The sequence below is a fragment of the Neophocaena asiaeorientalis genome, unplaced genomic scaffold (genome assembly GCF_003031525.2).
Source record: "Neophocaena asiaeorientalis asiaeorientalis breed wild unplaced genomic scaffold, Neophocaena_asiaeorientalis_V1.1 scaffold828, whole genome shotgun sequence".
Taxonomy (NCBI): domain Eukaryota; kingdom Metazoa; phylum Chordata; class Mammalia; order Artiodactyla; family Phocoenidae; genus Neophocaena; species Neophocaena asiaeorientalis.
Genome location: NW_020175443.1, coordinates 2,279,177 through 2,293,646, shown reverse-complemented (window position 1 = coordinate 2,293,646; position 14,470 = coordinate 2,279,177). Strand labels below are relative to the sequence as shown.

General features: G+C 45.3%; 1 protein-coding gene across 8 annotated transcripts in view; it reads left to right on the top strand.

Moving 5' to 3' along the window:
• The window catches only part of PRR14L (proline rich 14 like), a 57,089-nt gene extending 46,035 nt beyond the window's left edge, over positions 1-11,054 (top strand). For 3 of the 8 annotated variants that reach the window (XM_024768036.1, XM_024768042.1, XM_024768043.1), the window contains 4 exons: positions 5,463-5,534; positions 6,766-6,893; positions 6,977-7,057; positions 8,484-11,054. In XM_024768036.1, coding sequence (XP_024623804.1) covers positions 5,463-5,534; positions 6,766-6,893; positions 6,977-7,057; positions 8,484-8,791 — 589 coding nt within the window. In that variant the 3' untranslated portion in view covers positions 8,792-11,054. Of the gene's footprint in view, positions 1-5,462; positions 5,535-6,765 lie in introns of all 8 variants that reach the window. The other 5 variants (XM_024768037.1, XM_024768041.1, XM_024768040.1 and 2 more) reach the window with 5 other exon arrangements.
• The last annotated feature ends 3,416 nt before the right edge of the window (positions 11,055-14,470 follow it).

Below are 14,470 nucleotides of genomic sequence, written 5' to 3'. Positions count from 1 at the left end.
TTAAAAAGAAGAAGAAAGCTGGATCTCTACCTTAGACCTTTCATCAGAATATCTTCCAAATAAAATCAGACTTAAATGTAAACAAATGAAGCCGTAACAATAATTGAAGAAACTATAGGAAATGGTTAAGTATAACACAAAATTCAGAGCCATAAAGTAAAAATCTGAAAAATATATGTCATAAAAATCTATCACTTCTGCCGGGAAAAAAAGAAACCAGCTATAAACAAAGTCAAAACACAAACTCTTAATTAACTAGGTAGGAAGAATCCTCTCACAGTGTATACATATATCAGGTCATCACAATGTACACTTGAAATGTCTTACAGTTCTATGTGTCAGTTACACCTCAGTAAAGCAGCATCTAAATGAAAAATTTCAAACAGCTTTATTGAGAAATAGTTCACATACTGTGTAATTCCGTGTATTTTAGTATACTGGCAAAAAAAGATACTAATCCCAAGCAGGATCAATAAAAAGAATTTCATACCTAACTTCAGAAAGAAGTTAAGTATGAAAACTTCAGACTTCCAAAGACAAAGAGATAATCTTGAAAGAAGCCAGGGAACCTTATAAATGTATACATCAAAATCTTCAAAATAATAGCAAATGGAATCCAGCAACATATTAAAAAATGATTATACACATGACCAAGTGGGATTTATGCCAGGAATGCAAGGTTAGTTGAACACAGGAAATTAATCAGTGGAGTATACCACATTAATAGAATAAAGGGGGGAAAGCACATGATTATCTCATTAGATGCAGAAAAAGCGTTGGACAAAATCCAACACACTTTCATGATAAAAACACTCCATGAACTTCAGAATAAATAAGAGGGACTTCCCTGGTGGTCCAGTAGCTAAGACTCCGAGCTCCCAATGCAGGGGGCTGGGTTCGATCCCTGGTCAGGGAACTAGATCCCACATGCTGGAACTAAGAGTTCACATGCCCCAGCGAGGATCCCACACATAGCAGCGAAGATCCCACATGCCGCAACTAAGACCTGGTGCAGCCAAATTAATATTTTTGAAAAAGGGAGAGAGAGAAATAAGAACTTCCTCAAATGAATAAAGGGCATCTACCGGAAAACGCGAAGCAGAAATCCTACTTAATTGTAAAAGACTGAAAGATGTCCCCTAAGATCAGAAACAAGACAAGGATATTCAGTCTAGCCATTTCTATTTAACATTCTGCTAGAGGTTCTAGACGGGGCAATTAAGCAAGAAAATGAGATAGCACTCAGGAAGTAAAACTATCTTTTCAGTATCTTGTATATAGGAAATCCTAAAGAATCCACTGTTAGAGCTAGTGAATGAATTCAGCAAGTTTGTAGGATATAAGATCAAGATACAAGAAAAAGAAAAATAATTGTATTTCTGTACATTAGCAATGAGCAATCTGAAAATGAAATTAAGAAAACAGTTCCATTTACTGTGGCATCAAAAAAAAAAAACCTAGGGATGAATTTAACAAACGAAGTGTAAGGCTTGTTCAGTAAACACTACAAACTACCAACTACTGTTGAAAGAAATTAAAGACCTGAATAAATGGAAAGAAATCCATAAGCTACATACTGTATGATTCCAGCTATGTGACATTCTGGAAAAAGGCAAAACTATGGACACTGTCAATGAATCAATAGTTGGCATGGAATAAGGAGGAGGGAAGGAGGAATAGGCGAGTACAGTAATTTTTAGGGCAGTGAAAATGATTCTGAATGATACTGTAATAGTAGATACATGTCATCATACATTTCTCCAAACCCACAGAATGTGTAACACTAAGAGTGAACCCTAATGTAAACCATCGACTGTGGGTGATTATGATGTGTCATTGCAGGTTCATCAGTTGTGACAAATGTTCCACTCTGGTGCAGGCTGTTGATAATAGGGGTTGCTGTGCTTAGTAGGCGAGTTGCAGGGGCTTCCAGGCAGGGTGTATATGAGAACTCTGTCCACTCAATTTTACTATGAACAAAAACTGCTCTAAATAAGTCTTTTTTGTTTTGTTTTGTTTTTTTAAAATAACAGATAACCCACAGAATCAGAAAAAGTGTTTGCAAGTCATATATCTGATAGGGCTCTAGTATGCACAATATATAAAGAATTCTTACAACTCAACAACAAAGGGACAGCAATGCAATTTTTTAAAGTAGGCAAAGATTCTGAACAGGCATTTCTCCAAAGAAGATGCAGACGAATGGCCAAAAAATGTTGCTCAGCATCATTAGTCATTAGGGAACTGCAAATCAAAACCACAAGATGGCCCTCACCCACTAGGATGGCAGTAATTTTTTTACAAATAAAAACAACAAAATAAGTATTTGCATTGAGGATGGGTAGAAGTTGGAACCTTCATACATTGCTTGTGGGAATCTAAAATAGTGTAGCCACTGTGGGAAATAGTTTGGCAGTTCCTCAGAATGTTAGAGTTACTGTATCACTACTTCTAGGTATATGTCCAAGGGGAATTGAAAACATGTTCACACAGAATCTTGTACATGAATGTTCATAGCAATATTCTTCATAACAGCCAAAAAGTAGAAACGATCCAAATGTCCATCAGTTGATGAATAGATTAAGAAAAGGTGGTCTATCCATAGAATGTTAAAATGAAGTACTGAGACGTGCTACACCATGAATGAACCGTGGAAACAGTGTGCTAAGTGAGAGAAGACCGACTCCAAAGAGCACATACTGTGTGATTCCATTTGTATGAAGTGTCCAGAATAGGCAGAACCATAGGGGCAGAAAGTAGATACGTGGTTGCCAGGTGCTGGGGTAGGAGAGGGTGGGTGTGACTGCTCGTTGGTCCAGGGTTTCTTCTGTGGGTTGTGAAAATGTTCTGGAATTAGTGGTGATGAATAACATTGTGCTTCTACGAAAATCCACTGAACCATACACTTTAAAGGGTGAATTTTAGGGCCACCATCACCTGGCTGTGAGGAGAACCTGTAGGTGCTCCAGCACAGGATCGGGGGCGCTGCACCCACTGACTACCAGGCCCCGCCACATCTTTCCAGGAGCCAGATCTGCCACGGCATGAGCACAGCAATGTGCTTTGGGGGTCACAGTGGCATGGTCCTCACAGGAGACCCCTGGGACCAGGGCTTGACCCCCGAGCGAGCCCCTCAGAGCCTCAGTTTTGTCAATACTAGAATAGCACAGCCTTGCTTCAGAATTGTGTCAAGATGCTTCTTTACCAGAGGGAAATCAAGTCGTAAAAACAGATCAAGAGGTGGAGGGAGCAAGGAACCACCAGACAAGATGCTCGAGCGTAGACTCTTGCCAGAGCCACTCTGGGCAAAGTGGCATCTGCACAGGAAGTGTCTACTTTTGAGGACATCTACACATCCCACCACCTCCAGTGAGTGAAGCCCCTCTGAGGAATGCAAAGCTTGTTGAGAGCCTAGGAATCCCAGAATCTGAACTTGGCGCTTCAGCAGTCACCTCAGCTCAGAAACTGGACATGGGTGCACACTACCCTGATTTGCTCGTCAGAATGACTGTCAGAAGCCTAATCTTTCACTTTCCAACTACCCATCCGACATCCTTAATCTAACGTAGCTATTGCTGTTGTTAAGAAGCAAAGTAACAGTTGTTTGTTGGAAATCCCTGTGAAAAATCTTATCCATGCTATTATTTATGTATTTTTTCCACAAGCATGTTCTTTGCTGAATTGGAATTGAACCAAACTGAACCTCAATTAAGATTTTCAAAAAGCCGGGAAGAAACTAAGGCACGATGCTGAAAAGTTTATTGCTGTACTGTTCAGTCACTCCTTAACTTCTCTGAAAAAGGTTTAAAGCACAGAAACTTTATAATAATTTGCTATTTTGTAATAAAGGTTCTGTGCTGTCTGAAAATAAGTTTCTACTAAGAGTGGTGGCCTGAAGGTTGAAGCTATTATCTTCTACATAGTACCAAAAACTAAGAGTCAACAAACAGATTGAGCACACTCATAAAAATAAATAATAGGGTGGCTCCCCTGGTGGCGCAGTGGTTGAGAGCCCGCCTGCCGATGCAGGGGCCACGGGTTCGTGCCCCGGTCCGGGAAGATCCCACATGTCGTGTAGCGGCTAGGCCCGTGAGCCATGGCCGCTGAGCCTGCGCGGCCGGAGCCTGTGCTCCGTAACGGGAGAGGCCACAACAGTGAGAGGCCCGTGCACTGCAAAATAAATAAATGAATGAATGAATAAATTGGTGAATTTTATGATATGTGAACCAGGGCTCCTTGAAGACTGGCTACAGGTCTAGGGCAGGAAATGCATGAGTATAGACTGTCTTGTGCCAGAAAGTGATGAGCTCTCAAGAGGCGACTGGGGTCATGTTGGAGAGACACAGGAACCAGTTTGAAGAGACTCTCAACTGCCACAGATGATGAGACTGTCTGAGCATCAAAAGGAATAATAACTGCAGTAGATTGAAGCACATGAGATATGTTTCAGTCCAATAGTTCATAATGAATGAGTTCACAACTCTGGCTGTATTTGGATGATAATAGGGAAACAATTCATTGTTTTGTAAAGTGGTAAATAAAGGGAAAGAACCAAGCATACAACCCACTTTTCCTGTGCAAACGGTACGTCAGGGTTACCAAAGCATGGATGAGCATGAAGTTTTCTTTAGATGGAAGAATTCTTCTAGAAGAATGATAGACTGTCACCATGTACAATCCTAAAGAACTAATAAATATATTCAATGTTTATCAGTGGCTGGCTGCTAATACACAAAAAGGGTGACAGCTGGGTATCATGTCCCTCGTGATGGACACCTAAAAGTCTATCAAAAAACCCGGAACACCTAAATCTGATCATACCTCTCTATTTAATTACCAGTCCATAGGAAATACCTGTAGTATTTTCCATATGTTTGGGTCAGAGGCGCATGTTAAATGATATCAGTGGGATGTAATCGAGAAAATCTAGACTGGGGAAGCCACAGACTAAATGACCTGATTCTTACACAAAAATTTACGAAATAAAAAGGCAAAATAGGACACTATAACATAAATTGGGACAGTATTGATCAGACTTAGAGGTTCCAGGGACTTTGTGTTGTTTGAGAGAAGGGTTTATAAGTTAAATATGCTCATTAAAATTCTTGCCAACCACTAAAAGAACAGAATATGTATAAATTTCAAGCCAGGAGAGGAGAATTAAAAAAAGAGCAGTCAATTAAGCAGAAGAAACATTGAAAAAGTAGGACAAGAAGAAGCTGTAAACTAAGATAATAGGTACAAATCCAGTTATATCCCTCCAAGTAAGTATAACTGGACCAAATCTCACAAAGTTGAAGATTGATGCCCTGGAAAAGAAGATCCTGTACTCATTGTTCTCATGAGACACATCTAGGACTCGTCTTTTACTCTTGGAAAGTAAAAGAACGGAAAACATAGAGTTGGGAAACCAATCTTGTCTCTTACGAGACTGTGAAGAATTTATTTTTTTCTCTTTTCAGGTTAAAGAAAAAGGAGTTTAGTTTAGAAGAAATATATACCAACAAGAATTATAAATCTCCTCCTGCAAACAGGTAAGTACATATGAGCAGTAAATAATAGATTGGGGGGGCTTCCGAAATGATCGATGTAAATCTCCAGTCCTTGTGCTTTGGAAGGGGTTTTATGTTCAGTTCTTCCAATACCGGGGTCTTGAAAATAACTAGAATTGGTATTTTTAGTTTCCAGCCCTTGAATTGGGGTCGGTGGTAGGATGGGAAAGAGATGTGTGTCAGGTTAGGTAGTCTCCTTTTTGTTTGTACTTGGTTTTTAGCAAATACGCTGGCTGTCTTCAGGACTAATAAGCACTGATCTTCAGATATGACTCCAAACCCAAGTACAGAAGGCATTTCACTTGGCTACCTTTGCGTCTAAATTCAGTTCAAGTCGTTAAACATTTATTAAATTTCTGTAGCGTCCAGGATGTAGCAGGAGAGTTTTATCCTAGAAGATAAAACTCTGAGGCATTGATAGAAGACTATTCATTACAGCATTGCTAAATAATAGGAAAGGATTGGAAACAACTTAAAATATCCATTAATAAGGTTCTCATTAAATTATAGTCCATCCTTGTAATGGGATACACTGCATAGCCATTTAAAAGAATGAATCAGATACCTGTGTACCCAGCTGGGGCAATCTTAAACGTTATTGTTAGGTCAGAGTGGCACAAATGCATAGGCCAGTGCATGTAGTTTGCTGCCATTTGAGTAAAGAAGAAACAAAAGTGTTGGATAGATGCTGTGGGTCAGCAAACTACAGGCCAGGTCCAACCAGCACCCCATTTTCTTTCTTTCTTTCTTTTTTTCCAGCCCTGTGAGCTAAGAATGGTTTTTATTCTCTTAAAGGGTTGTTTAAAAAACAAAAAAGAATATATAGCAGAGACTTGTGTGCCTCGTTAATTTTAAGATGTTTACTACCTGGCCCTTTACACAAAAGGGCTGACCTCTGATGATACATGCTTACCTATGCACATCTGTACGTTGAGTGACTTTGGGAGGATACACAAAACACTGTTGCTGCTGTTGCCGGGGTGGGGGGTGGGGGGGTTCATCTTACTTTTATTCTTTACCTTCCTGTCCAGTTTAAATTTCTTCACTATGTTGCTTGTACTACATATTCATAGATATATGTGTTTTGTCATCAAAAAATAGCTGCAGACCAGAGGAAAGAGCTGTCAGGAGCAGTTAGCCTTTAGCGCGCATTGACTGGGAGGGTTGGTGGCCCCCAGGGTGAGCATGGTGGTGTTTTGTGCTCCACCCTTAGGTGTTTAGAGACCATCTTTGAGGAACCTAAGGAACGGAATGGTACGCTCATCTCAATCAGCCAACAGAAGAGGAAGCGAGTTCTGGAGTTTCAGGATTTCACAGTCCCACGAAAGAGGAGGGCTCGCGGTAAGGTCAAGGTGGCAGGCAGCTTTACCCGGGCCCAGAAGGCGGCGCTGCAGAGTCAAGAGCTGGATGCTCTGTTGATACAGAAACTGATGGAACTGGAGACCTTCTTTGCCAAGGAAGAGGAGGAGCAGGAGCGGTCGTCCGGTTGTTGAGAAGCGATTCAGGTGGGGGGGTCTCAACTTTAGACTTTCCCGGCCTCCTTGGAAGAGGTTGCCTAATTTTGCCCTACTGCCCAAACCACTCAAAATGCAGACTATGGATTTTTACCTATTTCAAGGTGCAGCCTTTTTAGGAACTGGTGAAAGAGGGTCCTCTAACTTGTACTGCTGAGTATAGAACCTCAGGAACGCTCCCTTTCTCCTGGAAATGGTCCTGAATGATGTCGGCCTCCTCCCCACACTCTGCCATCCGCGGAGGAGGACACCACATACCTTCAGTAACACTAGGTTTCCAAGGACTCACAGCATTTGCACGTCCATGTGAAAGTTCCGCGTTGTTTACGGTGGTGCTAGACCAAGGTTATTTAGACACGTGGCCTAGGGAGGGGGACTTGGCCTCCTGTCCCATGTGGTCTCACTGGCTCACTTCAGTAGTTGAGGAAAGATGAGCTGCTGTGTTTTGTAATCCTTTGAGCCCATCTGTCCAGAACCAGGTTGTGTGTGTGTGTGTGAGTGAGTGTGTGTGTGTGTGTGGCTTTTCCCCATCATTTTCTCCCCTCTGTGACTGTGGGTCACTAGTGCCAGAGGAGCCCGTCCAGGCCCCATTCGAAGTAAGTTGCACTTTTTAATGTGGTAGTGTTGATTATTTTCATTTGTTTTATTTCCCTTTTTTTGTTTTAATTATTGCTGCATGTTTGGAGCCTTTAAATGTGATTTTAAAGCAGTTTTTTAAGACATCAAGGAGAAAGACCGTACACGTCTTCAGAACACACGACAGGCATTTGACCTGGTTTGTCGGTGCGTGGTGTGGGGCGGCCGAGAGCCGTTTTCCCGTTGACGTGTTCAGGCAGCCCCTTCCCCGCCTCCAGCTCCTAGTGCGACTCATTTCTCATCTGGGTTCTCATTCTTGCTTAAGTAGTTGTATTTATTTTAATGACGGAAGTAAGAGCAGGTCTCTCCCCCAGTCATTTAAAAAGTTGGAAGCTTGGGTGTGGTCTTAGTGGGTTTCATCTGAAGTGGTGGTCCATGACAGAGGCATCCACGATGGCTCAGGTGGTGATGAAGCCAACCCAGAGCGTTTGCAGCTGCCAGAGCAGCCCGCTCCATAGTGGGGAGGAGGACAGTCTGGGGTCACGAAGTCCCATGGCCAGCCCTCTTGGAGGGCAGCTCACTGTACTCTGGGCTCCTGCGTCAGACCTGCTGTAAGTTTGGTAGAATGCCAGACAAAGGTCTCTGGGTTTCTCCGTTTCTGCCTGCAGCAGTCTGTGGGCAGAGGACCAGAAGCGAGCTGTGTGAGGCCACAAGCCCGGAGGTTTCATTCCTTTCCCACTTAAGGCCTGTGTGCCCTTGCCTTGCTTCCCCTCCTCCCCTTCCCTTGTGTTTTATCTTTTCTCTCTCTCTCTCTCTCTCTCTCTCTCTCTCAAAACAAGAGTGCAGAGAATTAACATTCCTTGGCTGGTGAGTGGGATGCTAAGCCCAGCCTCAGGACACTGGTCACCTCTCCCATCCTCCCAGGAGCCACTGCCGTGGAGCAGCGCCAATGGGAACTGTCAAAGCTCCAGAGACATTTTCGAGTCAGTCTGTGAGAGGAGTGAGTGGTGCCGTCCTGGATCATGTCTCCTGGGTCCCTTTGGTTTCCCTGTCTGTCAGGGGATGGGAGGATGGGGTGGGGGTGGGGGTTTCTATGTGCCTTTCCTTTGCAGGTTGACAGTCTGTGCCACACTGGAGCAGAAAAACTGACAGTGCGAGAAAAACGAAGTGCCACGTCTGTCTTGTAGGTCCAATGCCTCAGACAGAGCATTTAGTAAGTGAAATACACACCTGGTGATCCATGGAGGCTTCTAAGGCCACAGCCACGTAGCATTAGAGGGGAGCCTGGCTTCCGCACCAGCTCTGAACAGTGCAAACCAGATGCTGCCATCGTGCATTCGCTTTGCCCAGACTGTGTAGACACGACCTGTGTTTCCCCTCGGTACCTCTCCCTTCCTGGGACAGGGTCCTTAGACACAAATGCTTCTCTCTGTCTTTTTGCTTAAGGGAGTGAGATGAGTTTGTGCCCTTGTACAAACGTTTTTAGCAATCTCCTGCTGCACAGCTTGCAAACTCCCAGCAAATCTACAGAGCCCTGTTTGCCAGCTCCATTGCCAGTGTAGATGGGTCTGCAACGTGGCAAGCGTGGCAGACTGAAGTTGACGTGGGTGCAGCTGTGGCATCACCAACATTACGGAGATACAATTTCAAGTTTGCCCGTTGCAGGAGTGGCACTTGTCAGGGCCAGGAGCAATGATTTGGAACATTGGCATTTGGAATGGGGGCTTGGAGGAAGTGGAGACCTGGGTTCCTTCCTTGTCCTGGGAACATAGGAAAAAGCTCCGCTGAGGCCAACCCTCTCCTTGTAATTCTTGGCGTGCATTTGGCCAAGGCCCTTCCTCATTCCAAAGTTAAGAAGGGGCCCCCACTGCAAACTTGAAATTGCTTACCTGGGCCACATCGGGTTCTCGCCGTGCTCAGCCATATCTGTCTTAACATCCATTTTTACCATTGGCCTAGCCAGCTGCAGTGCTGTCTATGGTCCTCAGAGCCAGCCACCTGCCCATAGCTACAGGAGGTCTGGTTCTGGGGTGGGACTTGGTACAGTTTCTGAGTATGGGGACTTACCACCCAAAGACACTTAGTGTTTTTAATATGGGAAAGAGAGGAGAAATCTCAGGTCCAATCAGGGTTCTGCACGTCAGCTTTTCACTGAAACTTTCAACTATAGTGTTTTCCATCTGTCAGTTTATAGCTATATTTGCCCCCCCACCTTCCCCCTCCTCTTTTCTTTTGGTTTCATTTCTCTATTAATTTAAATGTACCTCATCACCTGTTCAAGCAGATTATATCCACTTTTTTTTACTGACCTTATTCTAAGAGCTACAGCTGAGGGAGGTACAGTGGAGAGACATACAGCGTTTGCCTTACTCGGAGCCTGAAGAGCTCAGAAACTCATGCTGTGAATCCTGAAACAGCGCTCCTCCAAGAGCTGTGAAAAACATGACGCTTTGTCACAATTTTGCCTGAAAGGGTCTTTTGCGCGAGTGCCAGAGCCAACCTGAGGTAGATTCCAGATCCCACCCTCTGGGCATGATCCTACCCCTGTGGCTGGTTCCCTGTCTGCCAGGCTAAGGGCTGCACAGAGTGCAGGACTGGGGCTGCCGGTCCAAGGCTTGGTGCGGCCTGATGGAATGCAGAGCCAGTGCTCCGTCTCCAGGCTGGGATTTCATCTCATAATCAATGTACATCAAGATCCGCGAAAGACGAACTTTTAGACGGTGATACTTTTCTCCCATTCCCTGGGGGCAGAGTATGCAGTTGGTGCTTTCTTTAATTCCCTTGTTTTTTGTTTCTGTAAGCTTCCCCCACCCCGGTATCATGGAAAGGACTTCTGAAACACCACATCGTGGGTGGCTGTATCCAAAGTCTTTAAGTAGTTGGCCAGAGGTGCGGAGTATCCTTTCCTGGATTCATGAGAGGGAAGGGCTCCTTGCCACGACTGAACTTCCTGTATAAAAAGCTGGCCGGGAAGAAGAAGGCTTAATTTACTGAAATCAAAGTTTAGTACTATTATCTAGCCACAAATTGATCAGCAAAGGCTATTTATTTTTATTGTGAAGTGAGGGCCCCCACATAGCCTGCCATCTAGCACAGCACTCTCTCAGATTGGATGCTTGTTCATTGTGTATCTCCATGAGCCCCTCTCTGGTGCTGAATCGGATTTTAATTCTTGGCAAGAGGCCTCAGCATCATCTCCTTGGGCTGGTCTAGGCCAGTAAATAGCTGCCTGAAGTGTTTGTATATTATCATGGTCAATAGTTCAGTGAAATTTGTACATTTTTGGTAACATTGGCATACATGATGCCCTTGCAGTTCCTTTTCTGTTTGGTAGTTTGTGACTCTAAAATTCCCACTGTTATGTGTGTTAATTTATGAAAATAAAAAGGAATTTTTTTTGGAAAACCTTTCAGATAACTCTCAAGGCTGTTATTTTATTCTTACGGCTTCATAATAAGTTAAAATTCTACCTGTAATATCATGAGGTTGCTGTTGTTGGTTTTTAATAAAACATTCCAAAGTTATATATATCCCACAAGCATTTTCTCTTCCAAAGTGGTCACCATTTTCTGAGGACGGCGCTGTGCTCAGAACATGTGTAGAGCTCCACCTCTGTGTGGCCTTCCAAGACTGTCGTGGAGCTTTTAAAATTTACTCAGGTGGCAGATCATCTCTTGTGAGGGACTTGGGTATTTGGAAATGCCAAGACTCACTCAAATGAGTCACACCCAATTAAGTTGGGTAGGGATGCCGAGCCAGTATTCTAGGTGTGATTTTTGAATAGTGTTTATTTTCTCACATGGCTGAGAAATGAAAAAGCAATAAGAAATTCAGGTAAATGGGGCTTCCCTGGTGGCGCAGTGGTTAAGAATCCACCTGCCAATGCAGGGGACACGGGTTCGAGCCCTGGTCCGGGAAGATCCCACATGCCGTGGAGCAACTGGGCCCGTGTGCCACAACTACTGAACCTGCGCTCTAGAGCCCGTGAGCCACAGCTACTGAAGCCCACACTCCTAGAGCCTGTGCTCCACAACAAGAGAAGCCACTGCAGTGAGAAGCCCGCGCACTGAAACAGTAGCCCCTGCTCACCGCAACTAGAGAAAGCCTGTGTTCAGCAACAGACCCAACGCAGCCAAAAATAAATAAGAAAAATTCAGGTCAAAATGTCAAATATTAACAACATATCTGGAATAAGAGCTTAGCTTGCTAAGGAGGCTACTTGGGAGAGTATAGATATGGTGGAGTACATACTTTTTTTTTTTTTTTTTTTTTGCGGTACGCGGGCCTCTCACTGTTGCGGCCTCTCCCGTTGCGGAGCACAGGCTCCGGACGCACAGGCTCAGCGGCCATGGCTCACGGGCCCAGCCACTCTGCGGCATGTGGGATCTTCCTGGACCAGGGCACGAACACGTGTCCCCTGCATCGGCAGGCGGACTCTCAACCACTGCGCCACCAGGGAAGCCCCATTCATTTACTTTTTAAAAGGTCTTAAAAAAAATAAAAAGGTCTTGCCTTTTAGCTCATATCCTTCCCAGCTGTACATGAGGTTAGGTTGTGAGTCCTCTGATTCTCAACTCTTTGTTTAACCAGTGGAAACTGGTGAAAGAATGACTGAAAATAAGGCTGTTTAACACCATGCCTACGTGTTCCAGAAAGAAGCGAGATTCCTGAGGATGTTCTTCCTCTGTCCAGAGGGGAAAGCAGTGCCCAATGTGCCTTCCTGGCCTTCTTCCAATTCTTGGATTTCTACAGTCAAGACCTCTCTCTGTCCTCCTGCCTGGCGGCTGTGTTTCTGTTGCTTAGGTTTCACAATTACCTGGAGAAGAATCCTCTCTGCAATTTTTCTTGCTTTAGAAGGAAGAGGCCAGTGATCACCTATGGCCCTGTCATTCCTTTAGCACCCCCATCACAGAATCTTAGCCTTGGTAGGGCCTCCTGAGAGTAAGAGGTCCAAACCGATGGGAGAATCCTCCACCATGTCCTGCCCTCTTCACATGATGGAGACCTCATTTCTTCAGTTCCTTCTGTGACTTCTCTTGAGAAGTGTTCTAGAAAACTCCCAATACTTCAGGCAACTTTCAGGGTCACCGGTGAGTCTTTCTAACATCCTTCTCAAACTTACAGCGTCTTCTCCCTCCTTGCTGTCAGCTGGTGCTTCTGCTTCCGCGTTTTCCTGAGGTGGAAGCCGTTTGTATAGGACTTCCATGCGGACCCGTTTTGCAGTTCTTTGGCCAGCGCCGGCATGGTCCTCCCTATGATATGTTCACCCAGCGCTCTCTGTGCCCGGAGGGCTCTTCTCCCACACGGCCACATGGTTCCCGCAGGCACTGTTCAGATCTCTGCCTTCCCAGATCACTCTTCCTAAAAGTGTATCTCCCCCCACCCCACATCCTCCTCCTGATGCTTTCTTTTTCTTTTTCCTTTTTTTTCAGGCCGCCCCTGCAGCCTCCGGGATCTTAGTTCCCCGACCAGGGGTCAAACCCGTGCGCCCTGCATTGGGAGCATGGAGTCTTAACCAATGGACCACCAGGGAACTCCCCGACGCTTTATTTTTGAGGCTCCTCTCTGGTCCCTCCTGTGACCCCTCAGGCACCTAAAACAGTGCCTGGTATAAATCGTAGGGGCTCGGTAAACACTTGATGGGTGAATGAATGGCCGCCTTCATTAACAGACCCTGTTGCTTGACAGGACGGCCGAGGTCCTCTTCCTCCAGCCGATTCTGAGTATTTGAAGACCTCGTAATTCCCCTCCCTTCAATTACTCTTCAAAGGACCAGTCGCAGGTGAACCGGGAGCTTTTCTGGTGCAGCTACACCCACTGCTGACCTCGCGCCGTCTGATTGGCTGTAGCTCACAGGCGGGGCGGGGCCAGTCGAGGAGTTACCACCTCCTGTGAGATCTACCTGGAAGGTAGGTTCACGCGGCCCAACCTGGAGCCTGCATCCCTGCCTCTGGGCACGGGCATGCTGGGATGCTGAGGATGGAGGCTCATGTGGATAAGAATCGGCTTGAGAATCTTTCTACCTTTTGCATTTTCATTTCAGATTTTGGGAGAGGGTAAAATGGTCTGGAAGAATACAAACGCGGCGGCAAATAACCCAGGTGCTGCAGCAGCCCATGAGTTTTTCCCCTACTGCTGCCAGCCTAAGTGATCTTTGTAAAATACAACTTTGCACTTGTCAGAACCACTCACCTAAAATCCTTCTGCGGGTTCCCCTCGCCCCCACATAAGGATAGTAACACGGCGTTTGTTGAGCTCTGACCAAGTGCCAAGCATTCTGTGTTTATTACCTTCTTGAATCCTCACAACAACTTGATGAGGTAGATGTTTTTAATCCCCACTTTGTAGATGAGGAAACTGAGGCTTAAAGACATTAGGCCGCGCCTGTGTGGTAAGTGTTAGAGCCCAGGTCTATTCCTGCCCCCAGGATCTGCTCTTGCAAACCAGACACCTCCCCCAGACACCTGCCTCTCCAGCTCGGCTTCCCACAGGCGCTCCACACTCTGAATTTCCTCTAGTTCCTCAAATCCTCCATGCTGTCTCTTGCTTCGAAGCTTTTGCACAAAAGCTGTACCATCAGCTGCAAATATTCTTTCTCCCACCCCTTCACTTGACTGCCTCCATGTCTTCAGATCTCTGGAGGTTTCCCCCACCTGTTCCTTCTCCCGCTCCCTTCCCTGTCAGGCAGGCTTCTTAGCTGCTCCCTCAGCCCACACCCCCCCACCCTCTGAACTGCCTGCTCTAACTTCTGCACCCCACACCACCCTGTGAGCTTCCGGAGAAGCCCCACCGGCTACATTTATCTGCGTACAGGTCACGCACCACAGT